General features: G+C 44.8%; 1 protein-coding gene across 1 annotated transcript in view; it reads left to right on the top strand.

Annotated features, from left to right (window-relative positions):
* EGFLAM (EGF like, fibronectin type III and laminin G domains) overlaps positions 1-27,057 on the top strand; it is a 128,765-nt gene that overhangs the window by 32,003 nt on the left and 69,705 nt on the right. Inside the window, exons 2-7 of the mRNA XM_064176431.1 lie at positions 613-725; positions 3,368-3,451; positions 5,075-5,101; positions 11,946-12,063; positions 12,325-12,460; positions 22,612-22,778. Coding sequence (XP_064032501.1) covers positions 613-725; positions 3,368-3,451; positions 5,075-5,101; positions 11,946-12,063; positions 12,325-12,460; positions 22,612-22,778 — 645 coding nt within the window. The remainder of the gene's footprint in view (positions 1-612; positions 726-3,367; positions 3,452-5,074; positions 5,102-11,945; positions 12,064-12,324; positions 12,461-22,611; positions 22,779-27,057) is intronic.

The raw sequence follows: 27,057 nt of genomic DNA, 5'->3' as shown, positions 1-27,057 counted from the left end.
TATTTAGCCTGGAGAAGAGGAGGCTCAGGGGTGACCTCTGTGCTGTCTACAACTACCTGAAGGGAGGCTGTAGCCAGGTGGGGGTGGCCTCTTCTGCCATGCAACAGCAACAGAAGAAGGGGACACAGTGTGAAGTTGTAGCCGGGGAGGTCTAGGCTTGATGTTAGGAGGAAGTTGTTGTCAGAGAGAGTGATTGGCATTGGAATGGGCTGCCCAGGGAGATGGTGGAGTCGTTATCCCTGGAGGTGTTGAAGCCAAGCCTGGATGAAGCACTTAGTGCCATGGTCTGGTTGATTGGCCAAGGCTGGGTGTCAGGTTGACTGGCTGATCTTGGAGGTCTCTTCCAACCTGATTGATTCCGTGATTCTATGATTCTATGATCAGCTTGCCACTGAGAAAGGGATGATGACTTCTCTTTCTTTTCTCCACCACGGCCTTGGAAGGCAGAGGTAGAGAGGAAAAAAGTGCACCTAAGTAAAATCTGAGTAGGCAGCTATGTTTGACAATTTGGAACAGGGACAGTACAGGTCTGTTCTTCAAAACCATACCTACCAGGTGGCTAAAGGAGAAGGTTTACGTCTTGTGGCTTCTTACATGTCACTTTGTTTTTAGCAGATAGGCTGGGGCCTCCTCTTGACATTCTGCTGGACTCAGTGAACTGCACAGCGTTCAGTGTGCAATGGAGGATGCCGAAGCAGCACGCCAGCACCATCACAGGATACACGGTGAGTGATCCTCTGTGCTGATAGAGTGGCCTCACTCTGCTTGTGCAGCACAGTGCAGCCTGCAGGAGGGATCTCTCTCCTAACAAGTAGTACTATTGGACCTAGAGGGGTCTGAACAGATTGAGCTCTAAGCAACAAGCAAGTCATGTTCTGGGAGCAAGCCATGTGGGATGGATGCAAAGGGCATATGGTGGATGTTGATAGCTTTTGTAGTGGTTTTCATGCAAGCGTCTTGGTGACTCGGTACTGGATAGCAAAGCAGAGCAAAGCACTTCAACATTGTACTGTAGAAGTGAAAGAAGATGCCTGGGGAGTTCAGGGCCATTCTGATCCTTTGAACTGTACTTCCAGCCTGGGTGTCCAGCCATGGTCTTAAATATCAAAAGGAACTTTGTTTTACTCCCCACTACCTCGGTGGTGAATTCCCGTTAAAGAAGATGAGTGACTTTCCTGTTGTACCCAGCAATATTACAGAACAGGCTCTGATGCACTACAAGCCTCCACCATATTTCTGCCTATTGGACAGAACAGGATGACTGTGCTTCCCTGCAGTAGGTTGTCTTTGAAATGGCACTAATGCAGCCCAGCTGCAGAGTTAGTTTTTTGTTGTTAGGAAAGTGCCTGTAGCCTGTAACGCTCTGGCCAAAATCTGCCTCAGACAGGCTCTGTGTGTAGCTCTGTCCATTCTTCCATATTAAAAAAGAGCCACACTGAGTAAGTGGCTTTTCTGCAAGCCATGCTATTTTTCAAATAGATGGGACACCTTCTAGTAAAAATTCATAAATAATTTTCACTCTCTATACAGTAGAGCATGTATCTAAGCCTCAGTTTGTTTTTGAACCTTGAGCTCATGTGTGGCATGATAATAGAAACAATGACAAACAGTGTGATGGTTTGGGTGTTACCCACCCCCCACACTTAAGAAAATCACCCAGACTAGACTCAGCTGCTGCAAATTGAAGAATGAAGCTTACATTTACAGCTTAGCACAATAAACAAGCAGATATTTACAGTATATACAGTTACATACAGAAATATACAAGTTAAAGAGTAATACAGAAACACAACAGCCCTCCCAGAAACCGGAGTCCCCAGGAGGGGTTCCCATGCACCCTTCCACCTTCTTCCCACACCTCTACCTTACTCCAGACTTTGCTTTACATTCAAGGTGAGTTTGGAGTATCGGCCAGGAGGGTTAGGAAGGAGATGGATTAGCTAGGCAGCAAGTTAGGGAGAGAAATGCGTGCAGCCCAAAGGCCAGAGAGCAACCTCTGTTATCTATGTTTGTGTTCTTGTTTCAGCAAGCCTATGAGTGAAGCAGACATCACCACCATTTCCTTTTCACAGCCTATAGTCTAATTCTTCTCACCAAAAGATCCCAGCTAGGCTCAAACTAGCACAAACAGCATTGATGTTACTGTAAGCAAACCACCTTATTTTCTTGTGAAGTTTTCCACCCGTGTGTGTCTCAGGGGTTATGTCTTAGGAAAGTAAATTCACCCTGACTCATTAGTCTCTTGTACACAGCAACAGACAGGGAGACACATCTATGGTACAGCAATCTTTATTATAACATCATAATTTAATGCCACTATCTTTTCTTACAGGAACTGAAGCTGGGGATAGAGTGGCTGCAGAGCAGCCAGGAAGAAAGGGAGTTGGGGGTACTGGTAGATAGTAGCTGAAGATGAGGCAGCAGTGTGCCCAGGTGGCCAAGAGAGCCAATGGCATCCTGGCCTGCATCAGGAACAGTGTGGCCAGTAGGACAAGGGAGGTTATTCTTCCCCTGTATTGGTCAGGCCACATCTTGATTACTGTGTCCAGTTCTGGGCCCCTCAATTCAAAAGAGGTGTTGAGATTTTTGAACATGTCCAGAGAATGTCAATGAAGCTGGTGAGGGGCCTGGAGCACAGCCCTGTGAGGAGAGGCTGAGGGAGCTGGGGTTGTTTAGCCTGGAGAAGAGGAGGCTCAGGGGTGACCTCATTGCTGTCTACAACTACCTGAAGGGAGGCTGCAGCCATGTGGAGGTTGGTCTCTTCTCCCAGGCAAGCAGCAACAGAAGAAGGGGACACAGTGTGAAGTTGTGGCAGGGGAGGTCTAGGCTGGATGTTAGGAGGAAGTTGTTGCCAGAGAGAGTGATTGACATTGGAATGGGCTGCCCAGGGAGGTGGTGGAGTCATTATCCCTGGAGTTGTTGAAGCCAAGCCTGTATGAGGCACTTAGTGCCATGGTCTAGTTGACTAGACCATACACAGGGCTGGGTGCTAGGTTGGAGTGGATGATTCTATGATTCCATGAAACGTCTGACTTGTGCAGAGCAGGCCTGCAAATCTTTAGCTATCCAGGCTGACTGTGGCCAAATGATACACAATTAAATTTGTCATTTTAAGTCTGCTCTAAAAGCTAGGCTGTGTTTCATGTCAGTTCAGCATATACAATGTAAAATGGTGCTCTCTGGTCATACTGACAACTTCTACTGAGTAGGAAAGGAATATTAAAAGGTATTGGCTCCTCATGCATTTGAAACACTGTCATCATTGGCTCAAATGCTGCCCACAGTTTGATAGCAATGCACTTTTAAAAAGACATTCTGTAGCATTAAGTTATTGCTTTAACTGACTTGGCTCTATCTTCTTCCTAAGGTATTTTACTCAGAAGTTGAAGATGATAAGGCAGTTAAACAACTCTCACATGATGTTCCCTTGAGTTTGGATATGCTTAGCATGGTGAGTGTTTCTTCTGCCAGCAGTCAGAGCACTGGAATGGAGTTTTCAAGTGGAAAACTGAAGGTGTCTACTTGTTTCTGGTTTGTGAATTATGCTGAGGATTCAAGGTCCAGATGTATCAGGCAAAAAGAAATCATGCTGATTTCTGTAATCCAGACAGTGTAAGACGCTTTTGCTCCTCATTCTCTGCCTAATTTATCACACTACTGGGACATGCCTGTGTCCTATTGTTGATGACTTTTACTGAAGTAGAATTTTGAATTTTGAATATGCATTTTTTCTATGCCCTTCCACACATAGAAGGGGAAATGCATGACACACTGTTAGAGCTGCGATATCAGTAAGTACTACAGTGTCTAAACCAGGTGAGTGTGTGAGTTAAAGGAGATGGACTTCTCAGTGTATTTTTGTTTCTGTGTTAGAATTTATCCTCCTGAAACACGGAATTTAAACTTGAATCGTGCTGCGTTAGTTGCAGCTGTGTGTGTCCATCTCCTGGAAGATACCCTTAGTTTCTTTTTTTTCCTGTGCTGTTCTTGAAAGCACTACTTTTCTCCTTGCCTTTCAGTTCTGTTTTTTCAGTTTACTTCTCTTATTTCACTCTTTACTTTTTCCTTCTCCCCCTTTTCAGTCCAATTTCTCCTTCCTTTTTCATTTGTGAATGAATGTTGCCCTTCCTCTGTGGCTGTGGAGCTGAGCAATTAGTGCAAAGGTGAAAGCACCTCCTATGTACTTCAGGATGGTTTTAATACTATCTGTTTAAAGGGTATTCTCAAAACCTGCCAGTGCTTCCTCAGTGCAGAGAAGCCGCTGTTTTGAGTTCATCAAGGCAGGAGCCTTGGGCAGAGAATGAAGGAGTGTTGCAGGTTGGGTGCTGCGAGGGAGCATTTCAATAGCGCACTCTGCAAAGGGCAGTCTCTTCATGAGATAGCAACACTGCCAGCACAGAAATCAAAGGCATACCTGTGCACACAGAGCTGCACTGCAGGCTTTCCAATATTTATTTGGTGTTCCTTCTTCCCACTGAATTTACCCTCTTTACACTTCTGCACATCTACATTCTCCTTTACTCCCTCACCCCTCTTGCTTCATCCAACTCACCTAATGTTCAGTGAGATGTATTCACTGATGTTTCTTGATCCCTGCTGAGCACTGCTCAGAAGCCTTCCTTGTGAGAAGCGTGAGTGAGGGTGATCCTCAGATTTCCTGCCGTTTTCCCTCACTCTGGTTGTCAGTTCTGTCTCCTGGGATCACAGCAAATGAAAGAATAACGTTGCCATGATATGTTGTTTCTTTATTTATGCATTGTTTTCTCCCCTCTGATCTTTATCCCTGTATTCCTCACTTGCTTGTTTTTCCCTCAGAATGCATTCTTGCTAGGAGTGCCAGCAAAGATCAAACAGCAGATTGTTTTTTATCTTAATCCTGACAGCAGTAATTCTTACTCAGCTGGAGAATGGAGTCTGTATCCCATGCAGATAAATAACAGCCACATAGACTGCTACACGCTGCAGCATTGTCCTTGTTGTTTCCCTGACCCATTATTTATGTGGTTTTGACATAAAATTTCAGTATGTTACTTCATTAAGAGGGTCTATCTTTTTTTTCTTTCTTTTGCCCCAGGGTCAACTTGAAGGACAAGCAATTTTTGTAAGTATTATAACACATGAAAGTTGGTCACAGCTGTGATGTAAGATGAAAAGGAACGCTCTGGTCTCTCCGCAAATTCACACAAGAAAGTTGATCTCAGATGTTGATTCTATGCAGCACTTTTACAGGATGTTTTGTAGTTGAAATGTGACAAGTAGTAGCTAAAGCTGGAGAAAGTGGACACCTGTAGGTACAGCAGCTGTCTTTTTAGCAGTAACTAAATTTTTCCCTCAGTCATCAAAAGTATTGATGGAGGTTCTTGTTTTGCTGGAGTAAATTCGTGTAAGAAATGGGCTATATTTAGGTAGTGAAGACTAACAGGGGGCGTGGGCAGTCAGCTAGTCAGACACACAGTGACAGGGAAAAACACAGTCTGGCAGTGGAAGAGGAGACAGAGAGGGAAAAACTCATTGAGAGTCCAGCGAGAGTTGAGGAGGAGGAGTACGGAAAGCAGCCAGCCATGCAGTGCCTAGAAGGAAGGAGTGGGAGAAGAACAACTAGTATAAAACAAGTTTGAAAGAAATGCCAGCACTCTTAGTGGCTTTGCAGCTGCTGAGTTATTCAGATTAATTATTTCCAGTCCTGCACTTAGTCCAGTCTGCTTCCTATGAGCAGCGAATGGATTTGGTTTGTTGTGAGTGGGGAAGGAAGCATGAGGTGCTCGTGTTTAGGAAGTATAGAGGCTGTTATTTCAGTGTTTAAATGAAATCCCTAACATCAGCCACACTGTTTGTTTGGCTTTTCTCACCTCTGAGAAATATAGATTATTTTTTTTTTTCTAAGGATGGAGAAACCCCACAAAATTGGTGGATCTTACACAATTGTCATGGTCTGGATTAAGAGAAGTTTGACTCTGTAGGAGGCTGATGTCCAGATGAGACCTCAGGATGTGCTTGAACCAGGACTGACTGGTTCAGTCCCAGCTGAGCTGAGTCTGGATTTCAGAGATGAAGATTTCACAGTTGAGGTTCCATACTGGGACTTTTTTTTTCCCCCTGCTTGATAAAAATAAAACTTCTGAGAGGTGCTTGGAGAGAAATATGGCTGACTGGGATTAATCAGCTCTCAGTTGCCATTAATCCCCAGGAAGTGGTGTTCTCACTGAGATGCTTTCTGTTATATTCATACCAAACTGAACAAAAATCTGCAACAGTTTTGTGGTTAAGTCTGCATAGTTTGTGTTTCTGTCACTGAGTTTCCTCTCTTAATGCCTGTCTATGACACTGTGGCTTTCTAGAGACTTCTCTGCACCATGCAGCATTGTCATAGCACAACTTGAGCTGTGCGCAACGTGCATCTGTGCCTTAGCAAAGTGGATAACGTGTTATAGCTGTGTTAGGTCATCTTATGATAGAGCACACATAAGTGAGAGCATCCAGGAGAACTGAAGATGCAGCACTACTTAAGACTGTTGTTCTACTGCTGAATTGAAGTACTAAAAAAAGAAAGAAAAAATTTAAAAGCCAGAAAAATCAGAAGGCTTTAAAGATGGAGGGTTTAGGTCAGTCACAGAGCCATGGAGAGCTGTAAGTGGTCTCTATCAAATCACCAAACACACCACTGCAAAATGTGGAGAGACCAGCTGAGACCAGTAATGCAAGGAAGGAGTTGTCAGGGGATTATAGAATCAACTAGGTTGGAAGACACAGTATCACAGTATCACAGTATCACAGAATCATAGAATCAACCAGGTTGGAAGAGACCTCCAAGATCATCCAGGCCAACCTAGGACCCAGCCCTATCCAATCAACTAGACCATGGCACTAAGTGCCTCATCCAGGCTTTGCTTGAACACCTCCAAAGACAGTGCCTCCACCACCTCCCTGGGCAGCCCATTCCAATGCCAATCACTCTCTCTGTCAACAACTTTCTCCTAACATCCAGCCTAGACCTCCCCCTGGCATCACTTGAGACTGTGTCCCCTTGTTCTGTTGCTCAGATGTTGTTAATCCCAGTTAAATTTCTGCAGATGGGCTGTAATCCAGGTCTGATTATTTTGGGGGTGATCAAAACAAAACAGGAAACAAGTTTTCTTTGGAAAATAATGTGCAATCCTGGTTTCTGTGGGGTACCTTACTGTGCAGACTCAGAGTTTTCAATACATGTGGAGGGAAGGTAAGCTGCATAGCTAGGCAGGGAAAAATCCATGGTTCAGCCCATTCAAGAATGTGAGATTGCAATGAATGTAACAATTGTTATTTCACAGAGTTGTAGTAAGAGCTTTGAAGTGTGGCCAGCAGGTCAAGGAAGGTGATTCTCCCCCTCTAATCTGCTCTGCTGAGGGCCCACCTGGAGTACTGCATCCAGTCTGGAGCCCCTATTACAAGAATGATGTGGAGATGCTGGAGCCTGTCCAGAAAAGGGCCACGAGGATGATCAGAGGACTGGAGCAGCTCTGCTATGAGGACAGACTGAAAGAGTTGGGGCTGTTCAGTGTGGAGAAGAGAAGGCTCCCAGGTGACCTTCTTGTGGCCTTCCAGTATCATAGAATCACAGAATCAACCAGGTTGGAAGAGACCTCCAAGATCATCCAGTCCAACCTAGCACCCAGCCCTATCCAGTCAACTAGACCATGGCACTAAGTGCCTCATCCAGGCTTTTCTTGAACACCTCCAGGGATGGTGCCTCCACCACCTCCCTGGGCAGCCCATTCCAGTGGTGGGGAAGTGATGGAGTCTCTGTCCCTAGAGGTGTTCAAGAAGAGACTGAGTCACTTAGTGCCATGGTCTAGTATCTGAAAGGGGCCTACAAAAAAGCTGGGGAGGGACGTTTTAGGCTATCAGGGAGTGACAGGACTAGGGGGAGTGGAGCAAAGCTAGAGATGGGGAGATTCAGACTGGGTGTGAGGAGGAAGTTGTTCAGCATGGGAGTAGTGAGAGCCTGGAATGGGTTGCCCAGGGAGGTGGTTGAGGCCCCATCCCTGGAGGTGTTTAAGGCCAGGCTGGATGAGGCTGTGGGCAGCCTGATCTAAGGTAGGGTGTCCGTGGGCATGTCAAGGGGCTTGGAACTAGTTCATCCTTGTAGTCCCTTTCAACCCTGACTGATTCTGTGATTCGGTAAGACAAGAAAGTCAGATCGATGCCTAGTAAAGCTTCGTTGGCAATGGAATGTCCAGTTTAATGTATCATGCATCAAAATATACAGGCACTTTTAAATGGAAAGGAAATGGGATACCCAACCTGAAAGATTCCCACCTGGAGAGGACATTCTCTAGCAAGCCTGGGTTTATCCTCTTCCCCCTGCGAGCCTAGTTTGAAACCCATTCAGTGAGCCCTGCTAGCCCCTGTGCAATATTCCCTGCCCTGGCAAGGCTGCATCAGGAGTACTATGTCCAGTTCTGTGTTCCCCAGTTCAAGAGGGACATAGAACTGCTTTAGAGTCCAGCACAGAGCCACAAAGATGATTAAAGGAATGGAACATCTCTCTTAGGAGAGCCTGAGGGTGCTGTGGCTGTGCTGCTTGGAGAAGAGGAGACTGAGAGGTGACGTCCTTTTGTGTTTAGAAATATGTGAAGGGTGAGAGCCAGGACGATGGATCCAGGCTCAGCTGGTTGATGCCCATGAGAGGGCAAGGGGCAGTGGGTGGAAGCTGAGGCATAGGAAGTTTCATGTAAACACTAGGAGGAATTTTTTTCAGTCTGAGGGTGACAGAACACTGGAACAGGCTGTCCAGGGGGATTGTGAAGTCTCCTCTGGAGACATTCAATACCTGCTTGGATGCAGTGTTGTGTGATCTGATACAGGTGATCCTGCTCTGACAGGGAGGTTGGACTGGATCAGCTTTCAAGGTCCCTTCCAGCCCCTGACATTCTGTGGTTCTGTGGTTCTTTTCCCCCATTGAGAAAGGTGTACTCTACATCCCACTCTCTAGAGGCCAAGTTCATGAACAGCACGAAAACAGTAAGGCTTTTTTCCCTCGTAAGAATGAATGTAATAAAGAGTAATACTGGCAGAAACAAATACATGCATTTAAATACAGACGGATAGTATGTATGGCTTGAAGGATGGAGCAGCAGGAGGAAGGCCATTAGTGTTGAGGTTGGGAGGAGGTACTGGGTTTTCAGTGTCTCACTTTTCACAGAATTGCAGAATTAACCAAGTTGGAAAAGACCTTTGAGACCATCGAGTCCAACCTGTCACCAAACCCTTCCATTAACTAAACCATGGCACTGAGTGCCTCATCCACTCTCCTTTTTAACATTTCCAAGGACAGTGACTCCACCAGCTCCCCAGGCAGCCCATTCCAATGCAAATCACTCTTTCTGTGAAGAACTTCTTCCTAACATCCAGCCTAAACCTGCCCTGGTGCAGCTTGAGGCTGTGTCCCCTTGTTCTGTTGCTGGTTGTATGGCAGAAGAGACCAACCCCACCTGGCTACAGCCTCCCTTCAGGTAGTTGTAGAGAGCAATGAGCTCTGCCCTGAGCCTCCTCTGCTGCAGGCTGCACACCCCCAGCTCCCTCAGCCTCTCCTCATAGAGCTGTACTCCAGTCCCCTCACCAGTCTTGGTGCCCTTCTCTGGACACATTCAAATAACTTAACATCTTTCTTAAACTGAGAGACCCAGAACTGGACATAGCACTCAAGGTGTACTCAGTTCACATTTTGAAGGATCTCAAGTCAGTTTGGCTACAAGACTGAAAGTGTGAGCATTCCTGCTGCCTCATTCTGGTGGTTATTTTTCCAGCACTGTTACCATCTCTTTTAGACAAATCCAAATCACACAAGCAAATCAGGAGTGAATGATGGAAAAACAGGATAATGTTCAGGTGGCCATGTTATAGGAAATCAGTGATGGAGCTCCAAAACCACAGCTAGAGAAATGACAGATGGCAGGGTGTTGTTGAACAGTGTTGTAGTAATAACATAAATTCCCCAAAGAATAGAGAGGGAATCTTTGCCCAAAAGACTGTCATAACAAAATTTGGCAGTTAATAAAATCTTGGGATTGTTTCCTACTTGCAACTGGAAATGTAGATTTAAGGTCTATTTCAGCTTGAAGAGAAAGGATATCTCTACATTTTCTCATGCACTGTGAATGATATTTTTGATATCAGAGAATGAAAAACAGAAGATAAATCACTGCAAATCATTTTTTCATGAGTACTCTTTTTTTTTCCCACACCAAAACAATCTGTGGTGTAAAACCTGCTTACTTATAACTGCAGTCACAATTCTTAAATCTAGGATTTACATCTCTCTACACAGAGACTCCAGATAAAGAATGCTGAATTTTTATACAGATGTACACATAGAATCATAATATTATTAAGGTTGGAAAAGACTTTTAAGATCATTGAGTCCTACTGTAACCCAGCGACCACAGCCATTAAACTATATCTTGAAGTGCCACATCTACACATACAGGCTGGGGACAGAGTGGCTGGAGAGCAGCCAGGAAGAAAGGGACCTGGGGGTATTGGTAGATAGTAGGTGAAGATGAGCCAGCAGTGTGCCCAGGTGGCCAAGAGAGCCAATGGCATCCTAGTCTGTATCAGGAACATTGTGGCCAGTAGGATAAGGGAGGTTATTCTTCCCCTGTACTCAACACTGGTCAGGCCACACCTTGAGTCTCGTGTCCAGTTCTGGGCTCCTCAATTCAAGAGAGATGTTGAGGTGCTGGAAGGTGTCCAGAGAAGGGCAACAAAGCTGATGAGAGGCCTGGAACACAAACCCTATGAGGAGAGGCTGAAGGAGCTGGAGTTCTTTAGCCTGGAGAAGAAGAGGCTCAGGGATGAACTCATTCCCTGTCTGTAGCCAGGTGGGGTTGATCTCTTCTACCAAACACGCAGCAACAGAAGAAGGGGACACAGTCTCAAGTTGTGCCAGGGGAGGTCTAGGCTGGATGTTAGGAGGAAGTTGTTGCCAGAGAGAGTGATTGGCATTGAAATGGGCTGCCCAGGGAGGTGGTGAAGTCACCATCCCTGTAGGTGTTCAGGCAAAGCCTGGATGAGGCACTTAGTGCTGTGGTCTAGATGACTGGATAGGGCTGGGTGATAGGCTGAAGTGGATGATCTTGGAGGTCTCTTCCAACCTGGTTGATTCTATGATTTCTTGAACACCTCCACTCCAGGGTGTTCCACTGAAGAACAGATCTAAGTATCTGAAGCTGGTCCATGCTATATGCACTAAAAAGTGGGGAAAAAAAATGGTGACACTTTCTAGATTATGGGAGATTCGTGCAGGCTTCTCTGAACAGTATTCAGCAGTGCAAGCCCTTCATGTAGATGTCAGCAGGGTCTCCTTTACGGTAGTTGTCTGTTTCTGGACAAATAAGGGAAATGCTTGCAAGTAAGGTCAAGGCTGATAGCTGGGCTCCAAAAATTGCAAGATTTGGTAGAACTAGCCTCTGCTTCATGAGAAATTAAAGATCATAAGTTCACATTGCAGCAACTTGCTTTGTTCTCAGGGACTTCTGTGATCTCTGGGTTGAAAAGAAGAACAAAACGAAAGCAAATAAAATAAAACGATAAAAAAGAAAACAAAAGAAAGTACCACCTTGATCCTTAATGTCAGCAACTGGTTCAAGGGAGGGAATAATGTGTGTCTTTGACTTCACCAGCAAAAGAGCCAGGCAGAGAATGAAAACAATCTGCAGCCTTGTGAGTTATGCTGAGAAATGGGTCCAGGTCATCCCTGCGAATTCCCCTGGGGTGAAGCTGCAGCTTGAGAGGAAACACGTGGTGCTATTTGTGTTTGTTGTTCTGAGCTGGACTGGCAAGAATCCTCCTAGGAGGCTGCATAGAAAATGCCATGTAAGATCCCAGGATCAGCTCACAGCACTGTTCCCAGTTACAAGGAAAAGCTCTCACGATATTCTCATCTTGTCTTCTCCCAACTCTGGTAGGAAGTTGTTATCAGTGACCTAAAGCCAGGCACTCCGCATCGCGTTAGCGTTGGAGCATATGGCTGGGCAGGGAAAGGACGACCCAGCATGCCCAGAGATGTGACAACTTTGTCCCAAGGTAACACTGCATACCTGTCTTTCTGTTGCAAAATTGACAGGGCATGTGTCAGTTTGTATACACAGCAGCTCACTGACACCCAAGTCTCTCTCATGTGCAGTATCACGATACTGTGCTGTAATTTTTGCACAAGGGTGGGGTTTTAGAGGGGCAGCAGTGAGGCGAGAAGCCTATGAACTTTATTACGAAGTCTGTGGGTGTTGCTGTTTATTAGCCTGTCCACCTCTCTAATGCCACTCCTTTGCATTTCTTCTGGCTTAGATAAGTGCATGCCCCCTGCACCACCGTATCAGCCACAGATCATGGTAGTTTCTGATTCAGAGGTTGCGTTATCCTGGAAGCCTGGAGAGAGTGAAGGAAGTTCTCCCATCCAATACTACATGGTGGAGTTTATCAGGCAAGTTTGGAGTCTGAATTTCAGTGTTTGTGCTCCACAGGGTTACTTTATCTAAACTACACTATTAAACTGCGTAGAGGTTCTTCTCATGATTTATTTTCTAGTACACTTACTATTCTTCTTGATGTGTGTCGAATCACCACGAGAATTTAAAGACTAAGCCAGAAATAGCTGTATTAGTTCCAAAATCACCAAAAATAGCTGTATTAGTTCTAAAATCACCAATGAGTTGATTAAATTTGGTATCCTTTTGATTAAAGAACATAAGATCTAAGCTGATCTGCTCTCTTCTCTAATAAAAGGCCTGGGTAAATGAAGTCTAAAGTTATCTCCTGTCATCAAATGCTGCTGGACCACACTGAGAAAAGAGCATGTGGCAAAGTAGCTCCCCTGAGCAGGAATACCCTGGGCTGCCATAGGAAATAATCCAAGGAGTGTGATCTCTGTGTGTTGAGTATTTTTGCCTCCTGAAATTCTTCTGGGTCTTGAGCTTGCAAGGCTCAGACTGGTTTTATTATCCCATTGCTATTCAAGTTTATGTGAAATGTTGGGCACTTTTCAGGGTGGGGAGGAGGTAGGGCTTTTTTTTTTTTAATTTAAATTTTTTCTTTGGTCTTCTTTTATGTTGAACTCTGTAGTATTTGCACTGGTAGAACTGAACTGTGAAAAGCTGCCAGACAGGTTGCTTTTGTAAGATGCATATGAAGAGTCAAGAGGAGGTGGCTGTATCTGCACACACACACAGTTATTCATACCTGACTGTTCATATGTTTGTGTAAGCTTATACCTGTGCACAAAACTATCCATTTTCATTTGCTGGCCTCTGTGTTTACCCTTACAGTGAAAGCAAAATTCAGCCTTTGGAAGTTTAATCTTTCAGGTGAACCATTTTTGTTGAGGTTCATAGATATGAGGGAATTTCTTCTTTAACTCCTCTGAAGTGCAAAGGTCAAAAAAATCAGGAAAAAGTACAACACATTCACTTTTTGGAAAAGAATTGTTGTTGTTAGACATAAAGGACTGTTGGTTTTCAGTGCTCAAAGGATGGTTACAATCTCAAAGTTACAAGTAGAAAGGCTGGATGCGTTCCTGAGCAAACTACCCAAAGTGATCCTACCTTGGCAGGGAGGTTGTACTCGATGATCTGTGGAGGTCCCTTCCGACCTCTGAAGTTCAGTGATTCTGTGAAAAGAATTCTCAGAGCAAAGCCTATTTTTGAGCTTACATTGCACTTTGTGTTTGAAACAAAATTCTCCATAGTTTTAGTGGGAAGCCATCCAACACATTCACTGCACTGCACTGGGAGGCAGGACATGAGAAGTTAAAATACATTATGACCATCATGTAATCTCTGTTGTAGCATAATGTGGGTTAGGAATTTCACACACACAGAGCCTATTTGAAATCTACCAGACTAGCTCAGATGGCTTGGAAGTAGTATGAAACTATATTTACAGCACAGCAAAATTTACAAGCATATATACACAATATATTTACAGGTATTTACAGTTAAATACAATTGAGAAATAATACATAATTCCAAATTCCCTCATGGACAAAGAAACTGCCCAGAAGGGCTTTAAACTATCTGCTCTTTTTCCCTCTCTGTTTCAGACAGGCAGACAAAATCAAAAGCCAGCAAATCTTACATGTTAGTTGGTAGCTGAGATTGGAGGTGAGATATTAGAGCAGATCAAAGGAGAAACAAATAGGGCAACAGCCCAGGACAAATGAAGGAGAAATGGTTTATATTTTGGCTTTTTGTTCCCTCTCAGCAAACCAATGAATGATATAGATCTCATAGAATCAGCCAGGTTGGAAGAGGCCTCCAAGATCATCCAGTCCAACAATTGTTTTCATCAAAGCTTTCTTTTCATTGCTATTTTCTTTTCACAACCAGTTCACCAAAACCAATTTAATTTCTCTCATTAAAATGTTCCAATTAGCCTCATGGAATCACAGAAACATCCAGATTGGAAAAGCCTCTCAGGATCACCAAGTCCAACCTATAACCCTACTCTACAAGGTTCACCTTAAACCATATCCTTAAGCACCACATGCAAATGAGCCTTCAACACGTCCAGGGTGCACAAACCATCAGATAGCATTACAGTGAAATTTCTTCAATATCTGTTTTTGAAAACAATTATTCTTTGAACTTTCCTCTCTTTTCTCCATCTTCCACCTCATTTGCTTGGTGAAAGGGGAAGGAATTTTGTTGGGTTCTGATTGACTGCACTTCTATTGCCTCTGTGTTTTCACGAGAAAGCGAAGCCTGTGTATTTATGTACACCTCTTTGGAGCACCAGTGGCCTGCTAATGGGAGCAGTGGGCACCATTATATCCTTCTGATGCACTAAAAGTGCATGTCTTAATGTTTGTGTTCAGCCAGGAAGTGGAAAGTTGCTGTCACTGCTTAAGTCAAAAGATGCAAGTAACTGAAATGTCAGTGTTTGGTTGGGAAAGGCTTTGGGAAAGAATTTGTTAACAGCATAGTGTTTTGATTAGACTGTTTAGTTTGGGGCTTAAAGCTAAGCTGAAAGTGTATTTGATAATTTAGGGATTATGTTTTCTTAGACATGGAAGTCTGATAACATGTTTGGAGGAAGTTTAATGAGCCATAAGCAATAGTGACTGTTGGAGGTGAAGGTTTTGCTTTAAGCTTCATAGTCTCTTACTGCATATAATTTTAATTACTGTAAAATATATTTTGGGATGAGATTTAACAAGGCCAAGTGCAGGCTTCTGCACTTTGGCCACAACAACTCTTAGCAGCACTACAGGCTGGGGACTGAGTGGCTGGAGAGCAGCCAGGAAGAAAGGGACCTAGGGGTACTGATAGATAGTAGCTGAAGATGAGGCAGCAGTGTGCCCAGGTGGGCAGGAGAGCCAATGGCATCCTGGCCTGGATCAGGAGCAATGTGGCCAGTAGGACAAGGGAGGTTATTCTTCCCCTGTACTCAGCACTGGTCAGGCCACGCCTTGAGTGCTGTGTCCAGTTCTGGGCTCCTCAATTCAAGAGAGATGTTGAAGTGCTGGAAGGTGTCCAGAGAAGGGCAACAAAGCTGGTGAGAGGCCTGGAACACAAACCCTATGAGGAGAGACTGAGGAAGCTGGGGTTGTTTAGCCTAGAGAAGAAGAGGCTCAGGAGTGACCTCGTTGGCGTCTACAACTACCTGAAGGGAGGTTGTAACCAGGTGGGGATTGGTCTCTTCTCCCAGGCAACCATCAACAGAAGACAGGGACACAGTCTCAAGCTGTGGCAGAGGAGGTCTAGGCTGGATGTTAGGAGGAAGTTGTTGCCAGAGAGAGTGATTGGCATTGAATGGGCTGCCCAGGGAGTTGATGGAGTTGCTCTCCCTGGAGGTGTTGAAGCAAAGCCTGGATGAGGCACTTAGTGCCATGGTCTGGTTGATTGGCTAGGGCTGTGTGCTAGGTTGGACTGGATGATCTTGGAGATCTCTTCCAACCTGGTTCATTCTATGATTCTAATGTGAGTTACATCTGTTAAATGAAACCTTCATGAAGTCAAATCACAGCACTGCACCTAAATTTATACATAAGTCCTCTTATTTCAGTGAGATACAATATTAACCCATACTTTTGGGAAATTAATTACTTTGCTGTGCAAATATGTGATTCTGCTTGGATGCAGCACCCACATCTAAAAACGATGACATTGTTTATTTCCACTCCCTTGGAACTAATTTCAGGACTTTAACCCTGGAAGAAACATCCTATGAGATGGAGAGGAGGTAAAAACAGTCTTTTAGACTGTTAACTATGATAATTGGGATTGAAACCTCATGGAAATTCAGCATGTTAATTGTTCAGATTAGATTCTGCTGTGTGGAAACTGGATCTAACCTCCAGACTGTTCCCACTGCAGGTCTAAATTTGGGGCTTCAATTAGGCATATGCATGGATTTCCCTTGGGAACTTCAGGCTCACTGTAGGCTGTGGAAGGTTGCAGTCAGTTTCAGCTGTTGAATGAACTGGGCTAACTCTGTCTCTGCTCTGTTGTTGACTATAAGAGTGTGCTAAAGAGACTATAAATCCAGTTTGCCTGAATGCTAAAGATGAGGAGGATAAATGTGGGCGTCACTGCACAGTTCATAAGGAATGTGTAAATCACAGAATCACAGACTGAACCAGGTTGGAAACGGCCTTTGAAATCATCAAGTCAAATCAATCACCTAACACCTTCTAATTAACTAAACCATGGCACTGAGTGCCTCATCCAGCCAGCCTTTAAACTCCTCCAAGCATGGTGACTCCACCACCTCCCTGGGCAGCCCATTCCAATGCTAATCACTCTCTCTGGCAAGAACTTCTTCCTAACATCCAGCTTATATCTCCCCTGGCACAACTTGAGGCTGTGTCCTCTCTTTGTCCCTGGTTGTCTGGGAGAAGAGACCAACCCCACCTGGCTACAGCCTCCCTTCAAGTAATTGTAGAGATCAATGAGGTCCCCCATAAGCCTTCTATTTTCCAGGCTGAACACTCCCAGCTCCCTCAGCCTCTCCTCGCAGGGCTGTGTTCCAGCCCCCTTACCAGCCTTGGTGCCCTTCTCTGGATACTTTCAAGCACCTCAGCATTTTTGAAAGGAATGGCTAATAGTGTCTGTGGAAGACTGCAGACTCATGATAAATAGTCTGTTGATTTATGCCATTTATTACAAATGGCATTCTTGTGAAAGTGTCTAAAGTGAAACCTTGGACTTAAACATATTAGTTTGGATGGGTTTTTTCCTAAAGATACTATTAAAAAAGATAATCCTCAAAAATCACTTTTGAAGGCCAATGGGATTCTGGGGTGTATTAGGAAGAGTGTGTCCAGCAGGTCAAGGGGGGTTCTCCTCCCCCTCCACTCTGCCTTGGTGAGACCTCATCTTGAATACTGTGTTCAGTTGTGGGCTCCCCAGTTTAAGAGGAACAGGGATCTGCTGGAGAGGGCCCAGCGGAGGGCTACAAGGATGATGAGGGGACTGGAGGGCACTGTTGGATGAGGAGAGGCTGAGGGACCTGAGGCTGCTTAGTCTGGAGAAAAGAAGACTTAGAGGGGATTTGATAAATGTTTATAAGTATGTAAAGGCTGGCCAGGAGGGAGGGGACAGGCTCTGCTCACTGCTCCCCGTGATAGGACAAAGAGCAATGGGTGTAAGTTGCAGCAAAAGAGGTTCTACCTCAACATAGGGGGGAACTACTTTACTGTAAGGGTCACAGCACTGGAATAGGCTTCCCAGGGAGGTCGTGGAGTCTCCTTCTCTGGAGCCTTTCAAGGCCTGTCTGGATGTGTTCCTCTGTGATCTGTGTTATAGTATTGTCCTGCTCTGGCAGAGGGGTTGGACTTGATGATCTCTTTGGGTCTCTTCTAACCCCTAACATCTTATTCTCAGCCCAACCCTTCAGATACTTAAAATAGTCTATGGAATGCTTACCTAATCCTCTAAACTTGGATACTAATGTCCCAGACTTTTATAGTCAGTAAGCACCTGCAGAGACATAAGAGTTTCAGCAGTGTATCCACAAGAAGGATCAGGTCACTTTTTGTCATCTTGGTACACAGATGGAGTCAACAGCTTTTGGTATTACCCTTAACACACAAGAGAAATGTTTCATTATCTCAGTAGTGACATGAAACTTCTACTTCAATGAACTAGACAGGTTCTGATAATAAAACTCAAGAGATTTATCATTATGCACGTTAGGGCTTCATATTCTGCGTAGAGTTGTATGCGTATTTCTTGATTACTTTGAAGCCTTCTACAAAACAACAACAAAAAATATGTATGCAGGAATCTATTCCACATTGAACTCTCTGTCCCAGGCACTGCAATGATATGGGCAGTTACATTTGCTTTTGTTTGCAAAGAACTCAAAAACATGTGTCTGACAAGGGAGATGCCTCCTAGTGCCTAGAAAAAATACCTTTAGTACTGTTTACCTAATTGATTAATCATAGAATCATAGAATCAACCAGGTTGGAAGAGACCTTCAAGATCATCCAGGCCAATCTATCACCCAGTCCTGTCCAATCAACTAGACCATGGCACTAAGTGCCTCATCCAGGCTTTTCTTCAACACCTCCAGGGTCAGCAACTCCACCACCTCCCTGGACAGTGTTCAGTACAGGGGCAGAATAACCTCCCATGTCCTACTGGCCACACTGTTCCTGATACAGGCCAAGATGCCATTGGCTCTCCTGGCCACCTGGGCACACTGCTGGCGCATCTTCAGCTACTATCTACCAGTACCTCCAGGTCCCTGGCTGCTCTCCAGCCGCTCTGTCCCCAGCCTGTAGTGCTGCTAAGGGTTGTGACCCAAGTGCAGATTCCTGCACTTGGCCTTGTTAAATCTCATCCCATTGGCCTCTATCTACCCATCCAGCCTGTCAAGATCCCTCTCAGGGCTCTCCTACCCTCCAACAGATCAACACCTGCTTCTAGCTTGGTGTCATCTGCAAACTTACTGATGATGGACTCAATCTCCTCATCCAGATCATCAATAAAAATATGAAGTGGATACATCTACCTCAACATTTACTTCACTGTTAGAGGGTTAAATTCTTGAAAAAGTAATGAAATAAAAAGGAATGGGAGATATAGGAATTAGGTAGGAAGTGCTTAAAACTGTTAGACATCAGAGGAATATTTAACAAAAGAATGAGGTTAGAAAATTTTTCACATCTCCCTCCCTCAAAGCTGACCTGGCATATTGGCCAGTAGGTTGAGGAAAGTGATTCTCTCCCTCTGCTCTGCACTGGTGAGACCCCACCTGGAGTACTGTGTCCAGTTCTGGAACCCCTATTACAAGAGGCATATGGATGTACTGGAAGCTGTCCAAAGAAGGGCCACGAGGATGATCAGAGGGCTGTACAACCTCTCCTGTGAGGAGAGATTGAGGGAGTTGGCTCTTTTCAATATGGAGAGGAGAAGACTCCAAGCAGACTGTATTGTGGCCTTTCGGTATCTTAAGGGTTCCCACAGGAAAGCTAAGGAGGGATTGTTTAGGACGTCAGGTAGTGATAGGACTAGGGGGAATGGAACAAAGCTAGAAATGGGTAGATTCAGACTGGATGCTAGGAAGAAGTTCTTCCGCATGAGGGTGGTGAGAGCCTGGAATGTATTGTGTAGGAAGATGGTGGAAGCCTCATCCCCGGAGGTGTTTAAAGCCAGGCTGGATGAGGCGCTAGACAGCCTGATCTAGTGTGAGGTGTCTATGCCCATAGTAGGGGGTTTGGAACTCGATGATCCTTGTGGTCCTTTCCAACCCTGACTATGATTCTGTGCTTCTATGATTCTATATTGATTGATACATTTTGTAGAAGGTGCCACAAAATGGGTAGTGACTGGATGAGGCACTTAGTGTCATGGTCTAGTTGAGTGGACAGGACTGGGTGATAGGTTGGACTGGATGATCTTGCAGGTCTTTTCCAACCTGATTGATTCTTTGATTCTGTGATTTTCCACAATTAGTATTTTCCATAACAAGATAGTGCTAGACTTGTTACCATGAATATGTATATATAGATATATGTATATAAAATCTATAAAGACTAATTTGCAACTTGAGTACACACAGGGCACAAAAGAACAATCAAAAATGTTATAAAAGTCAGATAGCTGTCAGAAGCTTCTCTCAGTAAAATCACTTCCAGGAAATTGTCAGAGGAGCTTCAAATAAGTGTAAATTACTGCTGTCTGCATCAGTAAGACTTGCTTTCTTAAGACAAATCAGTCCCATTATTATAATGCAATGTAATAATCCAAATGTTTTGGGTATGTTTGGGACAGAATCCTGGTCTTGGCTTATATCCATGTAGTCCCATTGGGTTTAACCCATGTGTTTGTTATCTTAAAAATGCTGACTTTGTCACTGCCCAGATTCTTTCTTCATGGCATTTCTGGGTTGAAGATGCACAGCTGTAGCTTCAAGAGCAGAAAATACCCAGGGAAGTTGCCCAGTTTCCCTATGCACAGGATCTGCATCTGAAGCAGCCCTGTTAGGTCTCATCTGGAGAGAACTATGCTGGTCTGTGAAATATAATGCTGCAGAAAGGTGGGAAAAGTGACATCAAAACAAGCCTTTCCTCTGTAAAAGTTGATGCAAAATGAAGTTTGATGGAAAAAAAAAAAAAAGGATTATGGAAATGGTTACAGAATATTTCCAGCTTAGAAAGCATAGGAGCTGGCTGGCCCTGGGTGCAGTCACCAGATGAGTTTGCTGTGATCCTCCCACCATCTGTTTGCCATTTTTTCATCCTGTGCTGAATTGTTCATACAGGGAATGTCTGGGAGAAGTAGCAAAGATCAAGTGATAAATCTCTCTTGTTCAGCTTCAGATGCTTATACTTTTGCAGGCATTTGCTTTATTATTCACTTCTGTAGAAGGAAGTCTTGCTGGAGACAGCCAGCAAAGTTGAAGGCTACACTGCATTTTGTGTTCTCTCCTATACTTTCATAGGGTGGAATACCCCACTGAGTCCCTTCATCAGAGGCATGTTTCCATTTGGCCATAGAGACTGGCAGGGTCTGTTGCAAAGAGACAGCCCTCAAGCTCACAGGAATTCCTTGGACTGGAATTGGAGCCAAAAAAAGTTGTGTACAGGAAAACTGAAAACACTACTAAGGGAGCATGTGGAAGGAAGCGCTGTCAACAGCTTTCATTTGGAAAACACTATACATTTTCATTTTGGCCCAGGCATCAAAAGCTCACAGAAGTGAAACAATGAAAGAGTAGCCAAAATAAATGCCCTTCTGTCTATCAGGAAATAGTGGTGGAGGGTGACTTAAGAGGTTCTGTTTAGCTGTCATTACCTCTTGTGCATTTGTCTGACTTTATTTTTAGCGAGACAGTGAAGCATTTGCATCCTGTGTGCCATTGTGCACGGGGCTAAGCAGCTGGGATCTGCTGCTGTGTCCCTGCGTTTGCCCTGCTGGCACAAAGCGTTCGAACCTCAATGATCGATAAATCTCGTGTTGACTGGTGAAAGGAAACATACATTAGCTATGGTATTTCCTTCTAGCTGCAAATAAACAAATGCAAAATGCCTGCCTTGTGGTATAATTTTCACTGAAATACCACTGGAGATATTTGCAGCCAGTCCTGTCTAAACATTGGTAGATTCAGGGAGCAGTTGAAAGTTATTGGCTGTAATAAATATCTCAAGGACATCTTAGAAAAGGGCATTAGAATAATTTTTTGTGAAAGTGATTTCTGTGCCTATTTTGCTTTCATAAGCTCCAGTCTGAATATTTTGGGTAGCCTAGACTAAATGTTTACATTTTTATTTTGTTTGTGTATTTTCTCATTCCATTCTCTGCTTGATAAGAGACTACTTTTAGAGAGAAAGCATAAGAACACCCTTTCATAGTCTCTAAAGTAGCCCCGTCTTTTCTGATCTCCCTCTGCATATGAATTTCAACATTTGAGAGCAAACTGACATGTGAATAGTTGTACTGATTTCAGATGGATTATGGTGGCACTAAGAGCAAGCATTTATTGACAACTGGCATTCCACTATGAATCAGGAGTTCACCAGGTGCTACCCAAACGCAGACATAGGAATTTCATTGCAAAATCCGTGTACATAGGCCAGGTTCTCTGCATTCGTGTTTGGTTTCTTCTGAAGAGAAGACTGTGGGTCCAGATTTTCCATTGTGAATGGATTAACCTGACTGCCTGCAACATCAAATGTTAGATTCTCGTCCTGCTAGCATATATTTGAAAGTGCACACATTTGTAAATAGAGCTGGATCTTACCCTCTGTTGTGAGGTATTGCTTTACACAGGTAAAGAGAGGTTGGGAAAATGCAGATAATGTACTTCCACTTGAAAACTGTGAACCCAAAATCCATGAAAACAGATCAGCAGCTCTCAATTTCTCAAACTGTCTTCTGAGCAACCTCCTCAGTTTGATCAGCAAAATGTGAATACTGGTGTTGTGTCACTGCATAGGTTTGATATCACAGATTTCTCAACTTTGTAGTGGTTGCAGAGTCTGGCATCTTGAAAGTGAAGAGTTTCAGTGATGATTTAACAGGCTTGTATTTCATTTTATTTTGTGTATATCCCAGGGAAGTTTAAAGGCATTTAGTTTATGCAGCCAGCTTTAATGATTTATGATCTTGGCTTTGTGTGATCCTGAAGGCCAGACCTTGACAGCAATTGGACAGTAATAAGAGAGCAGATCCAGATGGAGTCCATGGTTCTGAAAGGACTTCTCCCCAACACCAAGTATCAGTTTGCCGTCCGAGCAGCCAACTCCTACGGATTCAGCCCTGCCAGTGCACTGAGTGACATCATCCGAACATTCAGTGAGTACCATTACCTTTTTATAATTGAAGCCATAGAAAAATAAGGTATATCTGTAAATGAGGTCACCCCTGAGCCTCCTCTTCTCCAGGCTAAACAACCCCAGCTCCCTCAGCCTCTCGTCATGGGGTTTGTGTTCCAGGCCCCTCACCAGCTTCGTTGCCCTTCTCTGGACACATTCCAGCACCTCAACATCTCTCCTGAATTGAGGAGCCCAGAACTGGACACAGTACTCAAGGTGTGGCCTGACCAGAAGCACTCATTTCTGGAGAGCTCCATAGAGGGGATAAACTTGATTATCTGTGCCCAGATGAAATTGGAAAAGTTACTGTGTTAGGCACGTTTCACTGCTCCCCAGAAAAGACTCAGTCGTCTCTGCCCATCCATGGGCATTGCTGCGATTAAGAGCTGCGTCCCCCTGCATCCAGGGGCTGGAAGCTGCCCTCATGAGCAGAGCTCCACACAGCCTGAGGCCACATCCTCTCTGTGGAGTGCCCCAGCCCTGCACCAGTTCATTTGTATTTAGGGTTACTTTGTGTGATTCTTGGCCCTTTGGCAAATATGAATGTGGTTCATGTACCAGTCTGCTCTTAGCGTCCAGGGTGACTTCTGCAAATAGGCTTAAAAGCTGCACACAGCCACTATGCATGAAAGCCTGTGTTATCCTGTGGATACCTGTCTTCTAAACAACCAGGGTTTTGCAGAGCAAAGGTTGCTGTTCAAAGGCAGTGGAGAAAAGCATGCTTTTAGAAATGAGTTCTGAGCTTTCTGGAAACAGAAGTCTAACACTTCTATTAGCTCTCACTTGGATTTAGTTGTGATGTCTGTGTAAGAAACTGGTTTGAGGTTAACCAGATGCACAAGCACATGGTGCATTAGTAGAAAAACTAAACTTCTGCTGTGAAAGAAAAAAAAAGTTCTTGATTAAAGCAGTGCATAGCCCCTGGACATTTATTTTCCTCAAAACACTTAAAAAAATCTGAAGTGTTCTTTAAAGCACTGTCAAGTTTCATGTAACAAAAAAAAATGCACACCAAGGTTGAGGGCAATACTAGTTCATGATGTGTATTTGCATACATAGTTCCTTCTAGTAGCTAGAAAGCCAATGGTTACCTACTTTAGTCACTTCAGTTGCTCAAGTAGAGATATTCAGTACACTTTAGGTCCTTTAGGTCCTGTGGTTTTCAGCTGTCACTGCAGCAGGACTTGTATCTCTCAGGCAGCTCTCACACAGTCGTATGTGGATGTCTTAGGTACTGTAACACATCTCAGAATCATAGAAATCAGCCAGGTTGGAAGAGACCTCCAAGATCATCCAGCCCAACCTAGCACCCAGCCCTATCCAGTCAACTAGACCATGGCACTAAGTGCCTCATCCAGGCTTTTCTTGAACACCTTCAGGGACAGCGACTCCACCACCTCCCTGGGCAGCCCATTCCAATGCCAGTCACTCTCTCTGTGAAGAACTTCCTCCTAGCATCCAGCCTAGACCTCCCCCCGGCACAACTTGAGACTGTGTCCCCTTGTTCTATTGGTGGTTGTCTGGGAGAAGAGACCAACCCCCACCTGGCTGCAGCCTCCCTTGAGGTAGTTGTAGAGAGCAATGAGGTCACCCTTGAGCCTCCTCTTCTCCAGGCTAAACACTTAAACACCCCCAGCTCCCTCAGCCTCTCCTCATAGGATTTGTGTTCCAGGCCTCTCACCAGCTTTGTGGCCCTTCTCTGGACACATTCCAGCACCTCAACATCTCTCTTGAATTGAGGAGTCCAGAACAGATGCCCAACTGTCCTAAAGTGCCAACATATACCGTGGTCACGTGTTGTTGATGGAAGGATGTCAGAGGTTTGGAAGGATGTCAGACAGTTGGCATATCTGAAACTGAAGCATCTTTGTTATTCAAGGTGCACATCCCAGGAATTACTGTTACATTTTTTTGCCATGGATCCTTGCCTTATGCAAACACTGAAACTTGCCACAGATTTTCTGACTGCCTGTGTATTCCTCAGAAGTACCTGAAGTATCTGGCAGAAATTCATACAGTATCTGGCTGGCTGGTGTGTGTGACTCTTAGTCCACATAATGCTGACACTAAGGTGCTATGAATTTAAAAATTGGTAGCTTTGTGCTTGTGTGTCCTGAATTTTTATGCCTGTTTTGTAATAATCAGAGCTTTTCTGATGCTTGCATTAACTGAAGAACAAGTTTCCAGCATCACCTCAAACACAGGGGACCTTCAGTGTCTGCATTGCATTGAGGACAAGGGATAATGGGTTTAAACTGGAAGAGGGGAGATTTCACAGAGAGAGTGATTGGCATTGGAATGGGCTGCCCAGGGAGGTGGTAGAGTCACTGTCCCTGGAGGTGTTCAAGAAAAGCCTGACTGAGGCACTTAGTGCCATGGTCTAGATGACTGGATAGAGCTGGATGATAGGTTGGACTGGATGATCTTGGAGGTCTCTTCCAACCTGGTTGATTCTATGATTCTAAAGTAGATCTTAGGAAGAAATTCTTTACAGTGAACATGGTGAAACACTGGGACAGGTTGCCCAGGGAGGTTGTGGAGCTGTTTAAGGCTATGATAAATGAGACTACAAGAGTTGGGGCTCTTCAGCCTGGAGAAGAGAAGGTTTTGAGGAGACCTTGTAGTAGCCTTCCAATATCTGAAGGGGGCCTACAGGAGGGCTGGGGAGGGACTACTGGCAAGGTCTTGTAATGACAGGATGAGGAGTAATGGGCTTACAATGGCAGACGAAGATTCAAACTAGATGTTAGGAAAGGGTTCTTTGCAGTGAGGGTTCTTTGCCACACAGGTTGCCCAGAGAAGTAGTGTCTGCTCTCTCCCTGGAGGTGTTCAAAGCCAGGTTGGATGAGGCCCTGAGTGATCTGTTCTAGTGGGAGGTATCCCTGCCTATGACAGGGGGTTGGAACTGGGTGATCTTTGAGGTCTCCTCCAACCTAAACCATTCTATGATTCTATTCTACGATTCTATGAGTAGTCTCCTACAAGTCTTCTAGGCAGGCTAAGATGGAGATGAGTCCTGCAGACAACTACTCCGTACTACCTGAAGGATCAGTGCTGGGCCCAGTCCTGTTCAACATCTTTATTGATGATCTGGATGAGGGGACTGAGTCCAGCATCAGTAAGTTTGCAGATAACACTAAGCTAGGAGCAGGTGTTGATCTGTTGGAAGGTAGGAGAGCCCTGCAGAGGGACCTGGACAGGCTGGATGGGTGGGCAGAGGCCAATGGGATGAGATTTAACAAGGCCAAGTGCAGGGTTCTGCACTTTGGCCACAACAACCCCAAGCAGAGCTACAGGCTGGGGACTGAGTGGCTGGAAAGCAGCCAAGAGGAAAGGGACCTGGGGGTACTGGTAGATAGTAAGCTGAAGATGAGGCAGCAATGTGCCCAGGTGGCCAAGAGAGCTAATGGCATCCTGGCCTGCATCAGGAAGAGTGTGGCCAGTAGGACAAGGGAGGTTATTCTTGCCCTGTACTTAGCACTGGTCAGGCCACACCTTGAGTACTGTGTCCAGTTCTGGGCCCCTCAATTCAAGAGAGATGTTGAGGTGCTGGAAGGTGTCCAGAGAAGGCGACAAAGCTGGTGAGGGGCCTGGAACACAAACCCTATGAGGACAGGCTGAGGGAGATGGGATTGTTTATCCTGGAGAAGAGGAGGCTCAGGGGTGACCTCATTGCTGTCTACAACTACCTGAAGGGAGGTTGTAGTGAGGTAGGGGTTGGTCTCTTCTCCCAGGCAACGAGGGACAGAACAAGGGGACACAGTCTCAAGTTGTGCCAGGGAAAGTGTAGGATGGATGTTAGGAGGAAGTTCTTGCCAGAGAGAGTGATTGGCATTGGAATGGGCTGCCCAGGGAGGTGGTGGAGACACCATCCCTGGAGGTGTTCAAGCAAAGCCTGGCTGAGGCACTTAGTGCCATGGTCTGGTTGATTGGCTAGGGCTGGGGGATAGGTTGGACTGGATGATTTTGGAGATCTTTTCCAACCTGCTTGATTCTATGATTCTATGAAGATGTTTTCTGTTGGGGTTTTATCTCATTCTCATGTGTAATTCTCTCATTTTAGTTTAAAGAGATGGCTGGCTTTGCAGTACCCTCAGCTGCATTGTTTCAGGTCAGCACAGGAGATTATTGTCTTTTCTAAGACATTCCTTTGAAGGGATGCTGATGGTTATCACCTAATGTGACAGACCTCCCAAGGCCATTGCAAGTAGATCATGCAAAAAAAAAAAAAAACCCAAAACAAAAAAGCATGTTTGGTT

This window comes from Pogoniulus pusillus, chromosome Z, assembly GCF_015220805.1.
Source record: "Pogoniulus pusillus isolate bPogPus1 chromosome Z, bPogPus1.pri, whole genome shotgun sequence".
Taxonomy (NCBI): domain Eukaryota; kingdom Metazoa; phylum Chordata; class Aves; order Piciformes; family Lybiidae; genus Pogoniulus; species Pogoniulus pusillus.
This window is presented reverse-complemented; position numbering and strand designations above follow the sequence as displayed.